At 40.5% G+C, this 25,018-nt stretch overlaps 1 protein-coding gene across 1 annotated transcript in view; it reads left to right on the top strand.

The window, feature by feature from the left end:
- The first annotated feature begins 108 nt into the window (after positions 1–108).
- si:ch211-266k8.4 (carabin) overlaps positions 109–25,018 on the top strand; it is a 63,926-nt gene continuing 39,016 nt past the window's right edge. Inside the window, exons 1-10 of the mRNA XM_054620543.1 lie at positions 109–412; positions 1,396–1,483; positions 1,598–1,705; positions 3,866–4,058; positions 4,236–4,361; positions 5,485–5,608; positions 6,682–6,751; positions 10,004–10,118; positions 10,418–10,535; positions 15,977–16,083. Coding sequence (XP_054476518.1) covers positions 270–412; positions 1,396–1,483; positions 1,598–1,705; positions 3,866–4,058; positions 4,236–4,361; positions 5,485–5,608; positions 6,682–6,751; positions 10,004–10,118; positions 10,418–10,535; positions 15,977–16,083 — 1,192 coding nt within the window. The 5' untranslated portion in view covers positions 109–269. The remainder of the gene's footprint in view (positions 413–1,395; positions 1,484–1,597; positions 1,706–3,865; positions 4,059–4,235; positions 4,362–5,484; positions 5,609–6,681; positions 6,752–10,003; positions 10,119–10,417; positions 10,536–15,976; positions 16,084–25,018) is intronic.

A 25,018-nucleotide genomic window follows, 5' to 3' on the forward strand; every position in this document is an offset into this window, starting at 1 on the left:
CTCTTCTATATGACTACATGAGCCTGGGCTTTCCATGCTGTAATGCATCTCCCTCGCTGTGTAGCTGCTCCACAGCGGACAGCCGCTCTCTTCTTTGTTTGAACCGTCTCTGATTCATCCCGCCCATTTTCGGTTGGTGGTGACGTAGTGAAAGGGGGCGGGCCGAATGTGACCGTTGAGTTTGACAGGACAGAAGGGACTCGCCACCAACAGGCTGTTGGCTGCCGCTGGGATTTTTGGGGGAACGGGCGAAATTGTGTTCAGAACAAATGTCTTTTAAAGCTATGAGGAGGAGAAACAGCAGCAACGCCGGCAGGAGAAGCTCAACGATAAGGAGGCGTTTTGATGAATTCGGCTTCGCTCTTACTAAACGAAGGGACCAAAAAGTCCATCACCGAAGTCATGATTACAGGTGCGGGGGGCAGGGTGACGTGAAGGCTATTTAAACGAGCCGCTAGCCAGTTAGCTTTATCTCGAATCGAATTGTCATTAACAGAACATTTATAGTTCTGGAAGACGGTTGAATTAACGGCTTGTATTGACTTAAGTTTTATTTCATTCCGCCGTTGACATTCATTTATTGACGTTACAGAACGTCAGTTACGTCAATTTGACTTTTAGAACATCTGTTAATTAGAACGTTGTGTCGTTTTGGAATTGTGTCTCGAGAGATTTCTTGCAATATTCGACACAAATAACTGAGCAAACATGACGTGAGAACAGTATGGGTACAACAGTAAAGTTATATTTCAAACTCTATTGTTCAAGTTTTCATTCAACATTAAGAACAAACGCTTAATGGCTAATAAATAAAATAGCGGTGCAATTTGAAAATGAAAAAGTAAACTCAATTGGTGCTTTCTTGTCTCTTGTGGCTCATAAGGGGGGGTCATTTAAATGTTTCCTCTGCCTCACAAATTAAAGTTAATTATTTTATGTTGATAATCTAACTTCAATACTGTATCATTACTGAATCAGCCCGAGCTCACCATGTATTATTAATCACATTACTATCCCTATTTTCATAACTATAATTCTACTGTAATAATTGCTGCTGTTATTATAAGTAGTCTTATTATATGAATAATTTATGTCATATACATTGAATGTGTTGTATCTCTGTTATGCTGCTCATTCTGTACACATGACATCTATTGCATTCTGTCCATCCTGGGAGAAGGATCCCTCCTCTGTCGTTCTCCCATAGGTTTCTTCCTTTTTTCTCCCTGTTAAAGGGGTTTTTTAGGGGAGTTTTTCCTGTGCCGATGTGAGGGAAGGACAGAGGATGTCGCATGTGTACAGATTGTAAAGCCCTCTGAGGCAAATTTGTAATTTGTGATTCTGGGCTATACAAAATAAACTGAATTGAATTGAATGTCCTGTTGTCTCTGTCAGCTTCCCCCAGCTGAGCTCAGTGAGGGTCAAAGAGCTGTGTGAGCTGCTCAGCTACTGGAATGGAGCCAGCTTCATCTGCAAGAGCCAGGTGAGACCCCTACAAACTACTCAACCAAAAGTTAAAAATGTAAAAAAAAAAATCTACCTTAATTTTGCAGAAACATAACCATGCATTAATTGGTTTCTCTTTCCGTGTTTTCAGATCGAGCGATTCATCAGGATGGGTATTCCTCCCAGTCTGCGAGGCAGAGTGTGGAAGTGTCTCCTTGCCATCGACAGTCTGAGAGAAACCAGTGACTTTAACTATCAGGTACGAGACATGCACTGGAGAGGAAGTCTATTTATCCTTATATGATTATTGTTACATAGGGCATAACAAAAAAAAATTCCAATGTAATGATTTTACTCTCTTTTATTGAGGCAATGATTTCCAGAATTAAGTTAGTCCGGTACCAAAAAACAAAACGTAGAATAGCGTAATCATTATTTAACAGCCACCTCTGCATCATTTCCCCCAAAAAATGTCACTATGTCAAAGTCAAAATCATAAAATCAACCAGCCAGCAATGTGCGGGTTGGCATTTGTTCTACAATCGATGATATGGTTGATTGTTGGAAAAAAAGCTGACAAATATTTTGATGATCGATTTATAGTGTAAGCTATTTTTCAAGCTGGGAAGAATAGGACCAGATCTGAATAAAGTAATACCAGATTTGGGTAGAACCAGACCAGATTTGGGGAGAATGTGACCAGACCAATTCAATTCAATTCAATTCAGTTTATTTTGTATAGCCCAAAATTACAAATTTGCCTCAGAGGGCTTTACAATCTGTGCACATGCACAATTATGTGATCATAATTAATTCTCTTCACTGATATACTGTATGTGTTTTATGGCTTTTTTTCCCTCGATGAATACAGCATGATCAAATCGAACATGCACAACAATCTAGGCTTGGACAGTCATTGAAATATGGAGGAAGAGGCACATGTTAGGGTCTCATTTAGATGATTTTCAAAACTCTCCCTTCATGCAGATCCTTAGGACTTTTATTCTCTCATTCTGAGCGTATTGGGGACATAAACTCCCGTTCCTATAAATGCAACACCACGGGTTGGCAAATAGATGTCGCCATTTCGCAATTCAGAAATCAGGTTTAGTAAAAACTCTGAGTTAGTGAGATGAGAAAAACTCTGAGTTTTCAGTTCCAGAAAGAGAGGTTACTTAAACTCTGGGTCTGTTACCATGGTAACTTACTCCATGAACCTAACCTGCTCACTGGCAGGTTTTCTTTAGCAAACCCTGAGTTTCTCTCTGTGTCCTCCTCTTACAGAGCCAGACACCCTATCTTATTTCTTCATTCATTCAGTCTGTATAAAAGAAGCGCGTATCGCCACTCAGTAATGAGCCGTGGTTTACTGTCTGTCAGAATGTAAATCCTGGTTGACTATTAGTTTGTTACACAGGAAAATCTAAAGTAACTGTTTTTTTACCTTCACGTTCAAATAGTACACTGAGTCAAGTCCGCTGCAGCTCACAATAAAACCTCTGCATGTCCTTCCTTTTGCTAGTTTATAAATATGAAAACCAACTCGCTGTGACTCTATGCACACAGTTGATGTCAGCTGCCACTGATGCAACAATATTTATTAAATTAGTGATTATATGTCATTTTTTTTGAGTGAGCGGGATCGTGGTGCAGATGTAGAATGTAGTTTTAAAGTGAGTTTTTTTTCTTTTTTTTAAATAGGCTGCTCAAGTGAACATGTTTCAACAGCATTTCAGTGAATTTGTTGAAGTAGCTGAAATAAAGCCACTGAATACGTTTGCAATGCAAGCAACCTTTTAATCACCAAACACATTATTACTTGATCAGATCGGGAGCTTATTGAGCTATATATATTTTTTCATTTCAAGTATATTTTTCATCCTCAGTCCCCTGGGTTTTTTAGACAAAATAAAGCTGTAAAATTGTATTTAAAATGTAAGGTTCAACCACTTTATCATAGTCTTATAAATAATGAATTAATAGACAATACAGAATAAAACCTAATTGTGTTAACTTCCCCTCTCTGACTCAGGCTCTTATTTTAAAGATAAATATGCACAGTCCATATATAGTTTACATGCATTAATATCTCTACTTCCATTGGATTAAAATAGAGGCCTAACTTTTGTTTACTTATTTCCAAAGTGGATTGTGGAATCAGAGATCCATTGATGATCGCTCTTTTCATTCAACACACATGAGCCTAACTCTGAGTGAATAAACTCTGAGGTGATTAAACAAACTCCGATCAGCTGTTCTGGAATATTTTTTCTGTCTCAGGGTTAGTCATCTCAGAGTTCAGGGTTTGGCTCAGACTTTGTTAAACCTACTCTCTGAAACAGGGCCCCTGTTCATTCATTTATAGAAATGTTAATGATTGATTCCTAACAACAGAATGTTTTGTTCTCTCTACCAACAGAAGTGTCTGCTAGAAGTGCGAGGGCCCCTGGTGGACTTGGGAGTCAGCGAGTACGGCATCCTGTCGGCAATCGCCACACTGAGCGACACCCAAAACCATTTGGGTTTGAACCATCAGCTGCCCTCCAGCTGCCCCGAGCCCAGATACTCTGTGGATGACATCACGCTCTTCAGACAGATTGCCCTCGACCTACGTGAGCTCAAGCAGTGGAATGAAGTATTTTGTCGAATTTTCAGGACTGAATTTAAAACTGACCATTCAGTCCTTGAAATGTTGTAAAAGAAAATGATATGTCTTTAGTATGAGTATATGAATTTGAAAACTAGAGGAAAACTAGCAGCATGTTGTATTAATGTGACCTGTTCCACAGAACGTTCCTTTCCGACCCACCGCTCTCTGATGGGGGACAGCCCAGAAGCCATTGAGGGTCAGGCTAAACTCTTCAGGGTCCTCATCGCTTACGCCAAGTACAGCCCACAGGTTGGATACAGCCAAGGTAACGGATCATATGATTTGACTGTATTCATTTATATTCCACATGATCAAAATCAGTTTTTGCCCCTGTTCTAAACACACATTGGGAGGACATTTATTTTGTTGTCTGAGCTTAACTGTGTTATCTCATTCATCATGTTTTAGTTTTATTCACACACCTCTTCAGTAATTTCATGAAAATATCTGCAGTACATAATGTGAACACTTGGTGGAAGCAGAGTACTGTTAATATAGATAGAGTTACCTCGTCATCACCTTCTTCTCTGCTCTCAAGTCTCAGTGAAATGAAACTCTTTTTTACATTATTAATTACACATGTTCAAATATTTGAGACTTATGATTTATTCATTTTTAATGACATGTATTTGAATTGAACTGAACTGAACTGTTTAATAAGTGTGGTGATTTCGATAAATAAAATCACTAAAATTTGGGTGAAAATCTGATTGTGAAAATATCATGGGCAGCACAAGCATTTATTACTGCAGTATTCATTGTTGTTGTTGTTGCTGGAACTCTTAAAATATGAAGTTAAGATCAGAAACGTGTACTAAGCTGTTCTCACCATGGAATAATCCTGTTAACTGTCAACTACAGTGAACAATTCCTCAAGTCCTGATTATATTTGATATATAACATCGCATAAATCACTATGCATCACTATATGACATCACCATATATATGTATATATGTTTGTATACACATATATGTTTTTGTTTTTTTGCTTAACTTTTTGTTCCTAGAAAGTAGTGCTTCAATTGTGATAGCATAGGGGGAAAATCTAATGAAAGTCTTCTTCACATCTTGATATTATAATCCCATTCACGGTTTTATGGTTTCCACTTTCCAGCGATGCCTCTCTGCATCACAGTACGTCCTGCTCTGTATGCTGATTTCTGTATTTCAGAGGAAAGCTGCATTGGTTCTGATGAGGCCAGATATGCACAGTCGGCTATAACAAGCCTACTGAGGTTATGCTCTGCTGTCCTGTTCAGCAGTGTACTTTACTGCTGCTGCTTACTAACGATATTCTTTTGTCTCCGCCATTTGACTAAACATGTTTGAACCTGTATCTGAAATGTTTTAATGGTGTGTTTATGTGTATGTTTGTGTGTGTGTCACAGGGATGTCCTACTTAGCTGCAGTGCTACTGATGCAGTTGGGAGAGGAGGAGGCATTCTGGGCTCTTACCGCCTTGCTGGATAAACCCAAATATCTAACCGAGCTGTTTGACCTCAGCCTCACCAAGTAAGAACGGGTTTATAGTATATAAAAGATGAAAATGCATAAATATATATAAATAAAACAAATATTCTATGACTAGCTCTGTTGTGATTGTACAGACATTTTAAGATGTACTGGATAGAATGTACTTTTAAATGAATTATTTAATAATAATACATTTATTTTGTATATTGCTTTAAAAGGTACTCAAAGACACCTTGCATGGTAAACACAGAAACAGTGAAAACAATAACATTAGAAACAAAGCTAATAAATTACATTACAACATTAAAAAGACAATTACATTACATTACTATGCACCACAGGTTAAAGCATATTTAAACAGGTGAGTTTTGAAAGGTAACCTTTCACTTGTATGGTAGGATTCAGGCAAAAAGGGTGAGCATGGCTCCTATATTTTCAGTCTTTTTGTTTTATTAACAGCATAAAATGCATCCGGACTTCAGCGTGGACTTGGTACACTTCACAGTTAAAGCTAGTTTTGGTAATGTACCCCGCACATTGTTGCCGGCTCTTTCCTTTGAAAGTAGCTAGCAGCACTAGCTCAAGTAATTGTTAAAGTCGGCAACACTGAGGCACATCTCTTCAGGCCTCCCTCGAAGCAGCCTGTTTAAGTCCTGCAAAAGCCACAGATGCTTAATTTATTTTTCTTTTGCAACTAGAAGTGACATGAGAGGGTTTAGCTAAGACGACTGAACGCTGAACAAGGCATTTTAAGCGACCAAAGCGGTTACAATTAAAGCTCTAGACCTTATTTCAGGCATGTAACCAAAAGCACCACTTTGAGATGAGGGAACCTGAAGATCAAAAATGCTGACTCATTTACGGGTTAAAGGACTTGACAAAGAACACTTTGATGGTGTCGTTTGTGTATGGCCACATGACGATGGTATATATGACATATGTTTGAAATTCCAAAAATACTAGCTTTCTGTAACTGCACCTGAAAGCTGGATCTGCTGGAAATGATCCCTGAAACTAAATTTGTATGTAATTCCCAAATTTTATTGTGGTTTCCTTGGATTTGGTGCTCTCTGGCAGACACTAAACTGAACTGTTATCTTTGGTCTAATCAGGGTCCAGCATCAGGTGAAGGTGTTTGACCAGTTCCTGAAACACAGGAAGCCACAGCTCTCTCAGCACATGGTGAGTGCTTAGGAATTTTTACTTTATTTCCTGAGAAACAAGTATGAATTTGTTAACACTGGAAGTAAGTGTGTGTGTGTGCGTGTGCGTGTGTGTCTGTCAGGCTACATATGGCCAAGTGACGAGTAGTTCATCTGCGAGGCAGAGGCCACTGTAATGTATCCATCAGCAACTGGGCCTCTTCTGTCATTCACTGTATTAGGCTCTTGGCTTGTCGTGTTCAGCAGTGTTAGTTGCTGCACAGAGGGGAGGCACAAGCTTATGGCTGTGTAATTTCCGCCCTTCGTCCTTACTGTTATGTATCCCTTTTGATCCAATTGTATTCGGTCAACCTCACAGCAAGCATGCAACACCTCTTTTGCAGCCGCAAGTGGGCGAAAAATGTAAAATGATCTTATGGATAAGGACATGTTTTCACTTCACTAGATTTCTTTGTTGCCATAAGAAATACAGAAAACAGAAGTGGTGGAGCTGAAATACCACGTCAGGGCTACATGCACACAAACATGAAACTAGGAAATCAGAAGATACCTGGGGAAAAAAGTCAAATTTGATAACTTGTTTTTTTAAGAAAGATTGCAAAAGTGCAAAATATGTGGAGTATAATTTGTCACTGGAGTCCTCTGTCCACAGAAAGATGTGGTGTCATGCTGCTGATACATGTTGAAACTGGAAGATACAGGGGTGTGTTTGAAGATTGTTGTGAATTGGTTGGTTATTCTTTACTGTCCTATATATCATGTTTAGCAACGGACATTGTTTGAAAAAGCAGCACAGCTAATTTTCCAGGATGAGATTCTTTGGAATTAAGGATAGATCTTAAGGTTTTTTTTCTTCTGAATTTAAATCTTGAGCATTCTGCTTATATATTTACTTAATTTCTGTTGTTGGACATCTCCTGGGGAATTATACACTATGGAGGTTGTTCATTTTTTGAAGAGATCAGTATACTGTGCTGTTAGATGCTGGTGGGTTTACACAGAGGAATATTTGATTTGCTGTTTTTCTTTTAGTTTGTGAATGATTCCATAAGTGATGAACATAAACATAAAACCATTCACTCAGTATTAATCCAGCTGTTCTTTAGAGGACAGTGTGTATTAAAAACTATACCTTTATGAGAATTTTGAGAAGCCTATTCTGGCTATTTTTTTTGATACATTATATAGGCTATTAATATGTGTTCGTCTTCTTAGTAAAGCCTAAGCAAAGCTATTTAGCATTCAGTAGTTTGTGATGTTTCGGCAAAAGCTTATATTGTTGGACACATCATTTTTTTTTTACAGAATCTCCCAAATGATATTTAGAAGCAGAGCAGGTAAACCCTCTGAACCCCAAACAGTGTCGAGGCACTTCTTGCTCCTGTCACATTTTACTGTCTGTGGCTGTTGTTTTTAATTTCCTGCACCTCTATGGAAGCAGCACAATCATGGCTGGAAGTAGAGAGAACTCCAACATGTCTTTGGGCAGTATAACACTGTTACAATGCCATAAATCATGAAAAAGAAAAAAACCTGAGTAGAATTCCTTTGATAATGTATTTTACAAAAATAGGAAAACAATGGAATCTATATATCAAACATTTTCCCAAGTATGCTCCTGTCCTCTCTTCTATGTACTGTGATCAGCAGCCGGCAGTGACTTTTGGTCTCAGCTGAGTCATTAGTGACTACCACTAGTGTAGTATTTATTTATTTATCTATTTATTTATTTATACAGGTTCTGGTAAGTTCAAATGTTTTTTGGTGTGAAATTTTGAAGGAGACTTATAGAATAAAATAATGAGATATCACAATTTTAAGCTTTAATTTTGAGCTTTTCCTAAGGGAAACTTTTATCCCACATCATGTGTTGAAGGTCCATCAGAAAGTTGAAAATGCCAGCTTTTTACAGTTTGTGATACTGTGATTTGCGCCACATTTTACTTTTATGAAAAGATGTTTTTAAAACTCGCCGGTGGGTTTTCTAGTTCAAAGGTGATGTTTGACTTGATTTTAAAGCCCCTTGCAACCAAAAGTTGTTTTGCTCTAAAAACAATGTGTTGTTGGATGGTACTGTAAAATGAAAATGAAGAGTTAAGTGCTGAACTAAAGTGCAGTTTGTCGTACGGTCAGTCCACCGCTTTAATTCAGACTGAATTGTCTCGATAGCTATTGGATGGATCGCATTGGAATTTTGTTCACATTTGTATCTTTCAGTACCTTTTTAAAATAAACTACTGGATGCATGGCCATCGAATTTGGTAGCAACAGTCGTGTCCACCACAGGATAATATTTAATAACTTTATTGATCTTTTATCTTTTCACATTTTCCCCTAGTCCTGTTAAGTTGTGAAAATAGTGAGCCTTCTTCTTAGACATGTTGCACTTGGACTGTTCCAAATCTTCAATTTAAGTCTGTTTGTACACTCCGATCACTCACTGCTACCATTTGTGTCTTTGAGGAGACTTATACTTCACATCGACTCAGCAGGTCTGGGAGGAAAGCTGCCCTTCTGGCTGCCAACACACACCTACACACACTTAAACACACACCCCAGGGGCTTTTTGTAGGCCCAATAGTTGCCTGCCCTTACAGAAAAAAGCCTATATTGGTCAGCGATTCCTTTGTAATAGAGCTATTCAGTAGAGTTTAGGTGAGCGAGCTGTAAACAGATTTCTGGCCTTCGGCTGTACCCACCAGTCCTGAGCAAACAGGGACTCAATGTATTTTTTATGCCTAACCGGAGGGCCTCTAATGTTATAATCTTCTTTTCTGAGATATTTGTCACCATTACAAGCAGTTCACATAACACCACCAGGGTTTTTCTGTAACAACATTAAAGAAATTCATTAAAGGTGCTAAATTTAGATTTCAGAGCATATCTATTATTGCTGGATTGCCTCTACACGGCTTTCAACATGGCGACCGCTGAGCCTGTGGCTAGCAGCTAATGGTGCAAACAGTGCAAACAATGGCAACAATGCTGACAGAGCTAACAGTGTTAACCTGATGTAGAACCAGAGAGTGCGACCTCCATCTCTGCTCCGGGTGTTGTTTGCCGCTATATTAATGTTCTGAATTTAGAATTTAGCACGTTTTTGGGGGGGGGTTTTTAACACTTAATCAATTGCATGAGTCTTGGATGGATGTTTCAGTTCAGTGGTCAGTGAAGAGTAAAGTTGACAGAAATTGGCAGAGGAACGAGTCTTGAATACATGTTTTGGTTACGCCAAATCAACCCTCCCTTTTTTCTCCAACCCTCCCCACAGGAGTCAGTGGGAATCTTGTCAGTCCACTTTGTGATGCCATGGTTCCTCACTCTCTTCACTTCCCTACCCTGCTGGGACTCAGTCCTGGCTGTCTGGGATCTCATCATTCTGCACGGTATGCATACATTAACACACACACACACACACACACACACACACACACACACACACACACACACACACACACACACACACACACACAAATGCAAAAATGTACACACAAATTGTAGATTTATTATGTGCTTACATTCATTTAGTGGGGCCAAGAGGACTGGTTTCATGGATCGATACCTCACATCATTATTGTTTTTACCCTCTCTATCGTATCTCTTTCACATCTACTTTGCATTAAACAAAGCATTGCTTATGCACAGCAATCGTTTTAGAAACCCTGCTGTCTTCTCTTCACCTCAGGCCTGTCAGCTGTGTTCCGTACTGCCCTGACCATCGTCGAGCTCCTGGAGCCTCGACTGATGGAGCTGAATGACGAGGGAGCGATGTTACCCCTGCTGCTGAGAGTACCTGTTGATGTGTGAGTAAAGTGAGGCTGAACATGGAACGGCTTTATTGATGAACACTTTCTCCTCTGTAGACATACTGTCAGTTCTGTGCCTATAAACAGAAAATATATATATATATATACATACATATATACATACATACATACATACACACACACACACACACACACACACACACACACACACACAGGAAATATACAACTCAGTGGCTTATGACATTTAACAATTTCAATCCCCACATTAGTGTGGCTGCCACAATCCACATTTAATGTTGTACACAATATCATAAGATATGCAGGCCTCAACATAACGCTTACCCTGGGTAAGTAAACTCTGTGTTCGGGCAGGGGGATTGCCTCATGCAGTTATCCAATTGGGCAAGCAAATGTCATCTTTATTCGGCCCAATATTCATAAAAAATAAATTAAAAAATTGATCAGGAGATCAGCATTATTGCCTTCTTGTTGCCGATGCCTGAAAATGCTACATTAAATCTGTTGAAATCTGCAACATTATTACTTATTAACTTAGCTCTCCTCTTGCCAGCTGTTAGCAGCCTGTTGGCTAGCTTTGTCCTGCTTGGCTAAATAACGGAGCTAACAGCATAGCAACATTTGGAACAACTATCTAAATCAGACATGTAGGAATGTTATGATATTATAATAATACTATTATTATAACTTATTTCTATGCATGCTGCTCCGATGAATCAGTGAATGGCTCTTTTTACGAAAGCACAAGGTCTCTCCGTAGCACAGTCCTGCTTACAAAGGAGCTAACAAGCTCCAAACCGTAAAAATGGGTATAGGACGAAGGTAAATTACAATGTTATCATATGTTCAAATGCTATCTTATAAAATGTTGGCAAGAAACTGGAATAAATAAAGTTGTTTGAAGTATATGTTTTCACAGCATTATAAAATAGATATCAGAGGTGACATTATGATTCGTTTAACTTCCTAGCAATAACTCTAAGCAGCTTATAATGCATGATTTAAAATGACAAATTCCCCCCAATTTTTTTTATCATAGCAAATATTATGAGAAAAATACAATCATTTATTTCCTACTCTTTGAATTGTGTGTTTTTATGCAAATGACCAAAATAGATGACAATAACCAAGTTAAAAGATAACATGTTTGACTTTTTTTTGTGTCCTAATTTATAATATGGTCTAGATTTTCCATTCGGTACAAATAAGCTACTTGCCATCATGCCCTGATATGTTGCCATATAATATTGTCCCAAACCAAGCTCATGAATGTATCTCTCATAAGAATTTGCAGCACAGTTCTCAGCGCTGAGAGCTCAGTTTTTCGCTCGGTCCTAAATAAAGAACCCCAGGCAGCTCATGAATATCAATCAGCTCATCAGGACTGGACATATTTTGACATCAAGCATTCCGGGAAAAAGTTTTTGCTTTGGTTGTCTTTGTTACATGTTTTGGATTAAACATCTTTTATGCTAAATTAGTTTCCTCAATGGCGGCCCACGCTGCCTTCAGCGGGACCCCTCTGTCTGTCCCTCGCTACGTTGAATACAAAAAACGTCACATGCCGGCGGACGTGTTTTGTTGACATTGAGCTGTAGTTATGGCAACCCAGCAGGGTCATTGGGTTTGTGTATACAGCCTGTGTGTGTGTGGCGGACTGGTGCACAGTTATCCAGTTTATCATATTTGTTTTCATTGATAAGCTCCCTTCAACTATTCAAACTCCTATGTGCTTCTAGTCGTAGAAAAGGTCCCACGTTTGAACCTAAGTCTGTTTACCTTGGACGGAGATCTGTGCAGTAGATAAATGGCCGGGCTCTACAGCCAAGTAGTTTCCATAAACGTAGTTGTGTCACAGGCAGCGATAAAGCACTTTATCATGAGCCGGGTGGGGGATACGTGTGCTAGGTACGCACCAATGACTTGCAAAGTGGATTATGAAGGACAAATCTTGAGGATTATCGCGGGGAACAGCTAAACAACTGTTAAACCGACCATTAGATGTTCTTTTAATGCTTTATTTACAACATTTTATAGCTTGCTTTTGTAACCACTTAATAGCACAGACTGGTTACCACGGTAACCGATGCTTTCCACGCTACAAGGAACAAAACGATCCATGTGCAAGACTCTTCCTCTGTTTGTATATGCATGCACCAAGGGCAGCGCTGACAGACCCATTATGTTGTGGCGTTCAGTGGGCAGCGTGCCACCGCGTCGCATTAAGGAGTCCTTGTTGCCCGCTTGGCATCCTTACGAGAGCCTGGTCGGAAATCAACACTAAGTGGTCCGACCGTCTCCCAAAGGCAGGATCCCCTTACGCTGGGAAGATACTGTTGAAGGAGTAAAGTGAAAGGGGATGAATGCTGGGTCACAGAGGGAGGGAGGGAGAAGGGGAGGAAGAAGGAAAGAGAGAGAGAGAGAGAGATAGAAGTGAAGGAGGTCAAGATCTTCAACCTCGCTAAATTTCCCTCAAGGATCTCTGCTCTTTTACTCTCCGTGTGAATAATGGTATAAATAGAAGTTGTCATGCACCCATATAGCCCATTCTGATTAATGGATGGTTGAGGGGCTCATCCATCTCCCGTGTGTGTGTGTGTGTGTGTCCATCTACGCGGGGCCGTCAGTCAGCCGTCACCTCCGTCACAGGTTGAGACAATGGCTCCCAGCACACCCTACGTCACCAGTCAAAGAGCAGCTTCACACTCTTTGAATGGGTTTAGTCTGTTTTTCTTGCGGGTATTTTTACCACTACTCTACTACAAAAAGAAGTCTGATTGTATAGAAGTCTATGAGAAAATGACCCTATTTCTCACTTGATTTATTACCTCAGTAAACATTGTAAACATGAGTTTATGGTCTCAATATCTACTTTGAAATCTACTTCAATACAGCATGATGTTAATTTAGTAAATTATGGTCCATTTTAGAGTCAAATAGACCATAAAGTATACTTTAGGGCGAGGCTACCTTGTGATTGACAGGTTGCTGCCAGGCGATGACTAAAATCCCGGATGGGATTGGGCAAAATATCAAACTCGAGGCTTCAGAACCACAGTCCACAAACCAACGGGTGCCGTCACGACGACTATGTCCACTTGTTAGATAGTCTATTGTCCAGCCGAAAATATCCTAACTATTGGATGGCTTTTCATTACATTTGTTGCTGTAACCAACAGTGCCCAGAGGATGAATCATTTCGAGCGATGTGTCGTGACAACTATTGAACTTCTATTAAAATGTGTCACACTCATTCATTTACCCTTCAGAATGAATGGCAATCCCTTTGTTGACCCATAAATACCAAATAGAATTGGTAAAAAATGCATTCTTCATAATTCTACACTCGCTATTATTGAGTTTAAAATGAATAGAAATCTACAGTATGATCTCAATTATTATTATTATTTTTACTGATAATGTCTATGTTTAATGGCTTTTTAGAAATTTTGATTGTACACCTTAAAAAAATACTCATAAATAGTAATAATCCTATCTTACATTTAAATGGTAATAATGAAGAAATAAACTAAAACTTAATAAAATATTAATATTACGTAAACTATAACACTGTTTATTTTTAATCATGAGTTGCCAAACAAACCACCACATCCACTGCCACACTACCGCCCATGTTTCATTGTCTTCCTGTCAGTGTCCATATCTCCTGTGCCCAGCCCTGTCTCTCTTTGTCTCCCCCCTTCGTTCCCTTCGTCCTACTCACTCCTTATACACACAGTTTTTTCTCTGTGCCCTCCACCAGTCCGACCTCTTTCTCTTTTTGTTTACCCCCCTCTTTCGCAGCAGTCAATTCCCATAAACCTCCCCAGGGCTGTCCCTCCTCCCTGCCTCCCTGCCTCCTTCCATTCATTAATTTATTCTCATTGACACACTGACACCCTCGTTCAGCTAGAGGGGTCCACACATCATTTGTTTACTTCACACTGACAAGTCTCTGCTTGAGTTTTTTTTTTTTTTCCCCTTCTCTTTCAAACATTTACGTATGCATGTAGAGCGAGGAACACTCAGCGGGTCCCTTTTGCCTGTGGTCTTTCTTCTTTTGACACGAAACACATTTAAACACTACTTCTACGTTTTAAAAAGCATATTCATTCAGTCCAACTAACTTCCCTTAAAGACACATACCTATACATCATATTATGTAAATTTCCCCTCTGTACGTGTAGATGTATACAGACATTCAAAAATAATTCAGGCTTGAAGGCCTAGAATGTAACCGATGTTAATTCATGTAAAATACCTGCACTCCAGCTTTAAGCTACTTACATACTGTATATACTTATGTACAAGCAGTATGCAAGTCAGTTATGTCAAAATGTACTCAAGTCCGCATACTTCTGACGGTTCAGTATGTCGTATCATCATATGCCATCCATTGATCTGTTGGTTGTTTTTTTGATTAACTGTTAACTCTAAGAAATGTCTGAACATTGTGAACCATCACAATTTCCCAGATTCCAAGTAACATCAGTCACAACAGATCAGCAGAGCCTTAGTCAACCAAAGAAAATCTTGGTTAACTAAAATGCCATCTACTTGTCAACAAATCGATTGGTTGATGTGTGGGAAAGAATAGAATGAGTCGCCAAAGCTGTTTAGGATTCTTTATTAGACCCAAACGCGTTGGACCTTGTCAAGGAGTGATGCGAAAGTAAGGGTATTCTAATATCCGCCCTACCAAGACAACCTTTTACGAGATCCAATCAGCAGCGCCCGACCCGCAATTAATGCATTATTCAGCCGATTTTGACCAGCAAACCGAAAACGTTATGCATTATAGTAGCACAACTGTCAGGACTGAGATTTTAGCCCTCTCAGAAATACGTGGCGCTCCTCCAGTGGGAGGCACGTTGTTTGCACCGTTAGCTACAAGCCGTCGACTCAGCCGTCCCCTCATTGAGGGCTGTGTTTAGGCACTACATATACTCTGAATTTCAAATTGAATGTATCCGATACAGTGTTGTGCAAAAAAAATAAAAAAGAAGTGGGACGGTATCTTGAGTGGCCCAACTGTTGCTACATCTACTAACAAAATGGTTTACTGTCACAAGTTGCACTGCATCTTCAGTAAAATGCTCGCTGGGATCGTTTTTTAAATGAGCTGACAGGAAACTCGCGCGCATCATTCATTCCTCCTCTCCCACGATCGCTCGATTTTCACTCCCCAGCGCTCCATCTACCGCTGTCTACAACTATTTGTCATCATATACTGGGATGGATAGCTCATCCGTGTGATCCATCTGGATTGCACCTCACTCCTTCATCACCTCCTCTGTCTCTGTCTCCTCTTCCTCCGTCACTGTCACCCTCACATGAATGTTGCATTATATGCACCTGAATGTCCACACTTTGATGAATACAGAAGCAGGGTTAAAGGAGGTTTAATGATTCTGTCTTATTTTTGAGGTTTTGAAATCTCATTTTACTTCCGTCTGCAGAGCCCAGTACGCCGTCTTGGTCCCTGCCCTGTGGAATACTGAGGTCCAGGACTGGGAGCTCAAATGTATGAACAGTCTGGTGTTGGAAGAGAGCCACCATGAACCAGGTACCCAACACACACACACACACACACACACACACACACACACACACACACACACACACACACACACACACACACACTACACTCACAAAGCAGTGGCTCTCAAGCAGAAGCTAACAATGCTTAGGGACATCGGGGACCACTCGGCACACAGTCGCTCAAACCCCCCTAACGCATTCAGCCTACATCACTTAACCCTCAGCACACACGCTGATCTTGTTACACACCTACACTCGCACAGTTTTGTTCCCCAATCGCGATGTCAACGTGCACGGTGATCGGTGGACCTTGGGGAAGGCGTCTCAATCTTGTTCCTGAGAGCGCCAAAAGGAGGACAGTGTTTCCCACAGAATTAGATGCTATTAGTGGTAGAAGCTAAAGAGGTAGATGTTCCTAAGGTAACTAGACATTTTAAAGAGGATACTTTAACCATAGACTGTCCTCTTAACGAGCCACCAATTAGCACACAGTGGGGAACAGTTCTGATTCTGTTCAGACACTTTAAGTTTGTCTCATTTTATTTTGGCTCAACAACAATTGATGGACCTTTTTAAAAAAAAACTAAAAAAAAAAAAAAAACTGAGGCATCAGTTGACGATCTCAACTACAGCCTATGCTGTGCAAAAGTTCACGTAACAGGCTGCTTGTGTGTTTGTGTGTCCATCCGTGCCTACTATCACTTGGACAGATCAAAGGAGCTTTTTTATCTTTTGAAGGTCGTTCACATATCAGCTCCTCAAGATCTGGAAACCCCTCACCACTGCAGTCTCCTCTTCACAAAAGATTGGAATGCAGTGTGTGTGCGTGTGTGTGAGAGAGAGCATGGCTGCAAGTGTGCACGTATGCTTATGTCCGTGCATGCAACTTGACAGACTCAGAAAGGGCAATAAGGAGGATGAGTCACAGGTTGGTGGCTGCGGGGCTGTGTTTGTCAATGCAGCCGGGAAGGCAAGAAGAAGAGGGGCAAGAACAGAGACCGCTTGTTAGTGCGTGAGTGCGTGCGTGCGTGCATGTGAAAGAATGTAAGTGAGACAGTATTTGAGAAAGGGGAAGAAGATCTGAGAGGAGCATGCAAGGTTTCCTTTTAGGGCAATTGGAAGCCGTGAAAGCATGTTTTACGGTGGGAATAGACCGTCAACCCTGTCTGTGTGTGTGTGTGTGTGTGTGTGTGTGTGTGTGTGTGTGTGTGTGTGCCCACCTTTTGTGGGTGGGTGTTTGTGGGTGGGTGTGTGTGGGTGGGTGGGTGTGTGTGTGAGTCAGGATGAGTCATCCTTATTTGCTAGCCTGTCAGACTGTCTAGCCCTCAAGGCAGCGTGGAGGAAACGAGCTAATTCATTCACCGCCTGCCACTCCGACTCGATCCTGTGTTTTCTCTCTCACACTTTCACTAACTCTCTCTGTCACCGGCACAGATCTCTGTAATGGTGTTGTTACAAATCCTGTGGCGTGTGTTCCACGCTCCCATCAACAGTTCAGGGCTGTTACGACTGAAAACAAATGCATGTTAATAGCCGCTAATGTGGCATTAAGAGACGCTCTTAGGCTGCTGGTTCCACAGATGGACGGTGTTGAATGCTCTAGAGGTTGAGACTAATTCATGATTTTCGGCTATCAGAAAAACAATAATAATTACAACACGTTTATTTTGTATAGCGCTTTAAAAGGTAGTCGTAGGATCTTAACAAATGCATTATAACAGTAAAAACATAACATTAAATAACTAAAATAAAATTGACATGATTTTAGCAAAACCTCTAGATTGGAAAAAGGCACCTATCCATTTTCTGAAAATCCATAGATCTTTTTCAGAAAAGGGCATTTTTACATTACTAATTGAAAAGCAAAGGTGTGAAATAATAAAATGACTCAATTCCGAATTCCATTTAGCTCACTCAGTTTCAGGGGCCTGGTATTGCACATGCCATCACAATGTCGGGGCTTGCTGGGACATTTAAAGGGGAACTCCATTGATTCTACATGTCAAAGTCTGTTGACAGGTCTTGGGGAGTACTATTGTAGCTACAAGAAATCTGTATGAAGCCTTTTATGCCTTCTGAGAGAGTTGTACGGAAATGTGATGAGTTGCCTTGAGTGATGTCACTAGTCGCCGTGACTACAACTGAAGACTACAACTTTGAAAAAGAAAATATCTGGGGTTGTACAGTGAGGAAGAAATTATCTTACCGGACCTCTGTGCCTGCTCCTCCTCTCTGCTTGAGGCTAGCGGCTTGGAGCAAAATTAGCCGTTACTAGCATAACACACCCAAATCTCCCACCAATCTTTAGGCGGTCAGGCTGCATTGTGGGTAATAAGTTTTGACCAGGAAGAAAAACGTGAAAGTGTTATCTGTGCTTCTGCTTTTTCTTTTTTTTCTTTTGTAGCTGTCCATGGTGAGAATAACAAACTCATACAAGGGCAATGCTAGATTTTGATTGAGTACACCTTTAAATAGAACAGCAGAGCCATTGGCAACACCTGTGCTTTTCCTATTTGGCCTATGGCAAATCAATGAAGCGTCTGCTGTGAACTAAATCTTATTGAGGAATGACTAATAGATGAAATAACCACTCAGGAATGTCTCTTTGGCTAACAAAGTGAGATGCCCGACCAATCCAGGTACTTCATCACATTGACACAAAAAATGCCTCGAATTCACTTATGAAATCAGTCCTGCTCATTGCTTTGCAACATTTGCCCAAAATGTCCTAATATAACCACAGATATCGAGGGTATAGATCATGTGCTTAGGTATCTGAAATTCCCAGAAGGTTGACAAATTTCTACCCTCTGACGATATAATCATTTTACCCTATCTTACTGTGTGAAATCTCTTCAGGACCACAAAGTCAGCTTCTGTAGGTTTAAGCCTGCCTGCTAAAGGTTGTTTGCTTGCTCCTTCACTTAGAATAGCAGCTGTAGCACCTACTCTTACTAGGGCAATGAGGCACATGCAACCTTTGTAGTCACATATATATATATATATATATATATATAACCTATATATATATATATATAACCTACAAAGGTTGCATGTGCCTCATTGCCCTAGTAAGAGTAGGTGTTGTGAATGTTGTTGAAGAGTGTTTCAGGTGTGTCGGTAGGTTCCCCCTTGGGCCCGTCTAACTGCAGGCTGAGTCAGCGATAAAGGACACAGTTGAAGTGACTTCAGGTTATACTGAGTCAGCAGTCTGAGAAGCTCCAGGAGCAGGTAGACGTGTCCTTCTGTAGGTTACTTTCCTATTGTGTTCCTAATGTTTTCCTCACCCCACCTCCCCCTTTTCCTTTCCCCATACTCTAACTACCTTTTCTCTCCCCTCCTTGTCCTTCCTTGCTCCCACGTTATACTCCTTTTCATTCAGCCCTCCCTTCGCCCTCTCCTTCCCTCTATTGTATCCTCCTCTCATTCTATCCGTTCCCTCTCCTGCCCTCTTACGTCTCCTTTTTATTTTCCCCCCGTGACTCCTCCGGTGTAGCAGCAGATGCCAGTGTCCCGTTCTCCTCAGCAGGCTCCCATGATACCGACGCTGTTTTCTTCCTGTCCGCCTGCTGCTCGAGTCTTAGCGCAGTGACTCAGCACACATTTTATTCAGTGCCCCAAAACCGCCTCCTGCAGCCAGTGCCGCTTTTATACTTTGTATACTAGATTTTAACTGAATCATGGTTTAATATGCTTTGCTGACAGTCCTGCTTTGCAGGATTCCTGCAGTGTGATTTATTGCTGCATTGGACCGTCAGGATGACCAGGTGGTTAGTCAGGTCGTCCAACTAAAGGCTGCAGACTTGACTACGACACACTATCATGCTGTTTGTTTCCTTTCTTTTCCCATCAGTGAACTCTATATCCATCTGTTCTCTAAATACAAGTTTTATCCCCTCGTTCACACCATTTCTGACCTCGCTGGAAATCTGTATCTGTTGTTTGGCTCCAGCACACTCACTGCAGTAATTTATGTATATTAGTTTGTGAGTGTTTTTGTGTGCCAGGACTGCATCTTAGTCGGTTCAATACTTTGTGGGAAAAGAAATGAAAACACCATTTCCCCTTCCTCTTTGCTTCCTTGGCTTATGATAAATGGATCAGCCACAGAAAACCTACTTATTGACTTAGTGTCAAGGCGTCTTTCATGTTTTTGCTCCCATTTTGTTTCAGATATATAATAACAACAGAGATAGACATAATCAAAATGTACTTTTCTTGCCCAAGGTGGATAAAGAAAAAATGAGAGCATGCGCTGAGTGAAAATGGAGTTGATAGTTCATGTTGGAACAAGCAAGGTCAGGTAAAAAAAGGAGGGTCAAAAGGAAATCGGCCAAGGTTCAGAGCTGGAGCGGCCACACACATAAACAAACAGATTACAAGAGAGGAGATGAAGGGTGTTCCAAGGGTCACAACGTCGAGTTTATGACCTAATGAAGGTTTTCTCCTTGTAACGTTACCTTTGGCTCCCTAAGGGTTGGTGCAGAGGGGTCACGGACACACACACAAACACAACACAGGTCACATGTGACTGAGACAAAAACAGGGTGTTCAAAATGAGAAGTTCAGGTGAGGTTATACAGCTTCTGGCTCTAGATAGGTTTGTCAGAGCGTCCTAAGAGCCTCATAATAGAAGACCTCAACATCAAAGTAAAGTGTGGTTTGAATAAACACAGATAGACCCGTGAGTAAACTGACGCAGCATTAGTCTTACAAAAAACTCTTAAAAAGAATGTCTTAAAAAGTATTCTTCAGATGTAAAAGGTTGTCAATGGAACATTTAGTCTTCAAAGAACCCTTAAAAAAGCAATTTCTTTCAAATGGGGTTCTTTAGATTTAAAGGGTTCATACTGGAGCCTTTAGTCTTCAAACCTTTCTTCAAAAAAGTGTTCTTCAGAAGCAAATGGTTCTTGGTAGAACCTCGGCCCTTCAGGAAAAACCCCTTTGGAACCCTCATTTCTGGGACTTTGTTAAATCTATAGCTTGAAAGATACCTCTGCTTCACAAAGGCACTCTGTCATTCTGCTATGTGACTCTGATATTAGATTAATCTAATAGTTCAGCTGACCTTGAATTGTTTCAATAGATCTGACATATTGATCAGACAGTGGAAGTCACCTTGCATATTATGCTGATGACATATTTGATGCGGCTCATGTCACGTTAGATGAACCTGCGTTTGCATACAGCTTGTTTTACCAATAGATATAGTAGTATCTGCAGACTTTAGAGCGCTACAATTCTTTGTTTGTTATAAATTATGTTTCCAGTGGTAGAAATGGCGTATTTTGCTAGTACGCCCAGACAAAAATAATGGTTCTTTGGTCCGAGGTCATTGATGGGTCTGGGCTGCATCTATTAGTCCCACAAGAATGTCACCTCTCTAACCTGGATAAGGCTTCTTAGCCGTGGGCACTTAGCCTACCTATGACCCCTCAGTTGGACCTGCTTTCTAGCAAGCTTTGCTCTTTGTAAAGTTTTGTCCTAATCCCCCCCCCCAGCACCCCACCTCTCCTTTTTTTTTTTTTTTTTTTTTTTGATGGTTGAAGTGGAATGCCACCTGCTTGATCAGCCCTAGGCTAACCTACAGCCCTCATTAGACACTTCCCTTGTTAGTGTGACCTTTTACTAGTATCATTTGCTACATACTGGAGCTACATACACTCTTTCTATCACATATGGGTCTATCTCATTCTTTATAAGGTAGAATTACTTGGCCAGGCTTCCTGCAGAACCGGAGGGTCACCGTGCTTGTTTTGTGAAGGTCTCTGATGGTATATCCACCTTTTCACTAACCTCTCTCCTTAGCTCCTGTGGGACAGAGGGGGTCATGAGTTAAGCTTCTTTATGTGCTTTCCACCAACAGTGGCCTAGATATCGCATGTTGTGCAAGTTCTTTTGTTCAACTTCAAGTTGACTAGCAGGTTGCAGGAAGTGGGCCAATGTCCCGGGGCTTGTCTGGCTACTCATGTTGACGGATCAGTAGCAACTCTTGTGATCTGTTATGTCTCCAACTGACATTTCCATTCTAATGACAAATCAAATGTTGATGTCATGAAAATTGGGTTCTATTTCTTTCAGCTTTTTACCTGCTACTTTTTAATCCATAAATCAATGGGAATCCGATCAAAGCTAGTACACTTTGTGCAGTTCAATTTATTTAATCCGTAATAAGGTGACATTTTTCTAGGGTCTTCAACTATTCATTTTTTATGATTGATTAATCTGCAGATTATTTTCGCCATTAATGTCGAAAAAACCCAGATAAAATGAAATACCTGTCACAGGAAAAAAAAAACGGAGTCATATTCCTTGTATGCGTACGCATACTTGGCAAATAAAGCTGATTCTGATTCTGATTCTGACAGTGCTTTAGAGCCCGGACTGACATCTTCAGATAGCATGTTCGTCTACAGTCCAAATATTCTCTACTATCAGATATGACAACAAAATGCAGCAAATTCTCATATTGGAATAGCTTGGAACATAAACTGAAAGAAGGTTTTGGCATATATGCTTGAAATATGACTGAAACCATTAATAGACCATTAAATTACTTCCATTTCTGTCGATCAACTAAGACGTAAGGCCTGATAGCACCGAGACGCGCCGCTGGAAAAGCGTTGCCTCGCAAAAGCGTTGTCTTGTCTTACCAGCGGTTTTTAGACATGCACAAAAGTTCAGCGCAAGGGGCTGAAAAGTTCTCTCAATGTCACACTTGGCCCATGCAGCCAATCAATTTAAGCAAGAGGCGGGCTTTACGACTTTACCACTGCCTTTCTGTGTTGATGCTCCTAGATGTGGGAAGGCTAGTTAGCTGTATGGCTGTGAGAGAATCAAATCTCAAGTTGTGGGAGTGTCATGTAGGCTACAGCAAAGAAGTGAGCAAGCACATTAACCATTGATTTTATTTTTCACCGCCAGCATTCCGCAAAGACCCGCAATGCCCTGCCTCTGATAGGCAAGCACTCGTTGCCTCTTTGTTTTGATTTGTTTAGTTCATTGCTGGTTTGAATGTTGGTAAAGTTAATGATTTGAATGTTTTCGTAAGGATGGCATCATTAAAATTATATAATTACAATGACCTGATTATGAGGGATAATTTTTATTTAATTTTTTTATGTTGCTTTATGGGATAAAATTACAGATCTGTTGGGGATTTTAACTTTGATGCGGTGTAATAATTCAACTTTGTTAACCACAAAGCGTTTGTAATTCAATAGTTGGCTTTACCCATATGTTGCAATTACAACAGTTTTTCCGTGTAAGTTAGGAGTTGTCAAGGGCTAACAAATAGGCAAATTCCTTCAGTAAAAGCAAGAGAACAACGTTCCGCATGTCCTCAGCTCCCCCTCATTCAATTAGCACAAGACAGCCGGTTAGGGATTTGGGCTTGTTTTGCATAGGGTCGTTAATTAGATCAAATTAGAGGAGAGAATTAATTACTTGTGTATAAATGTGTGAGATGGTAGGATAATAAGCTGCAGGTAGGAGAGGAGATGAGAGGGCTAAGAAGAGAAGAACTAATCTGGTTAGAGGGAAAAGAAAGCAAAGCAGCGTTGGATCGGATCCTTCAATACCGAGCCCCGGAACACTTTTCCTCCAGGGTTGGAGCCTAAAGGCTCTCTCTCTGTCTCTCTGTCTCTCTCTCTCTCTCTCTGTGTGTGTGTGTGTGTGTGTGTGTGTGTGTGTGTGTGTGTGTGTGTGTGTGTGTGTGTGTGTGTGTGTGTGTGTGTGTGTGTGTGTGTGTGTGTGTGTGTGTGTGTGTGTGTGTGTGTGTGTGTGTGTGTGGTCTGAGTGAAAGAGAGAGGGGGTAACATGCATGTTGTGTTCATGCATGTGAATAAAGCTGCTCAAAGTAGAACTTTGCTCTCAAACTCAAGCAGGGGAGGCGTTGATTTCATAATTCATAGATTCTCTTAATTACCTTCAGTTCCGTTAAAAACAAAATCTGGGGCATCAAAGAATGTTTATTTAAAGATTGAAAGAAAAAATTAAAAGATTGAAAACATAAAGGAAGAGCAAGACAAGAGGAGTCAGAGTTCGATGATGATTAGAGCTTAACTTCATTTAGCTGTGTTTAACCGTAACCCTAACATGTCAGTTAAATACTTAACATGTGGAGTTTAAATTAGAGGCCCCAGACTCTGTTTAGATTGCTCATCATTCTAGTTTTGGCAGCTGTAATTACAGGTTTAAAAGTAGGGATCTGGCTTTTTTTTAGTTCCGTTCCTGTCCTCCCACTTTCAATCTCCCTTCCTCTATTCATCCCTCAATCCCTCTCTCCCTCCTTTTCTCACAACCCCCCCTCTTAGTGTCTAAAGAGTATGAAATCTGTGCCTATGCCAGCCTGTCCTGTCACGTGTGTTTTACACAAAGGGGCGGGTTTTTTTTCGTGGGATCATTCAAACGTCACTATATTGGTAATTTCTCACAGATCCCAAATACTGCGCGGAAGTATAAAAAGCAACCACATATTTTTTTCCTGTAACAAGGTTTATTTTTCTGAACTTTCAGACAGGTAATGAATGCATCAACCAATCACATTGTGCGGAACGAACATATTCAATACATACACTTAAGTTTACATCAAAACAGGGGCTCTGTAGTCTGAAACATAGGACAAAGTCTTCGTGATGTCACCCATCGGTTTGTGTACTGCCATTGTCGCCATCTTAGATTACGGAGGACGCCATGTTTTTACCAAAATATACCATATTTGGAATGCGGAGGAGTGACTTAGAGACGCCGTATACATCATGCTGTATTGAAGAAGACTTGAAACTAGAGATTGAGAAACTCATGTTTACAATGTTTAATGAGTTAACAAATCAAGTGAGAAGTAGTCATTTTCCCCATAGACTTCAATACAAGTCGATTTCTTTAAGAGGAGTCGCCCCCTGCTGGTCAGTAGAGAGAATGTCCGAAACCAAGACTGCAACCTTTATTACTCCTTTCAA

Source organism: Anoplopoma fimbria, chromosome 19 (genome assembly GCF_027596085.1).
Source record: "Anoplopoma fimbria isolate UVic2021 breed Golden Eagle Sablefish chromosome 19, Afim_UVic_2022, whole genome shotgun sequence".
Lineage (NCBI taxonomy): Eukaryota > Metazoa > Chordata > Actinopteri > Perciformes > Anoplopomatidae > Anoplopoma > Anoplopoma fimbria.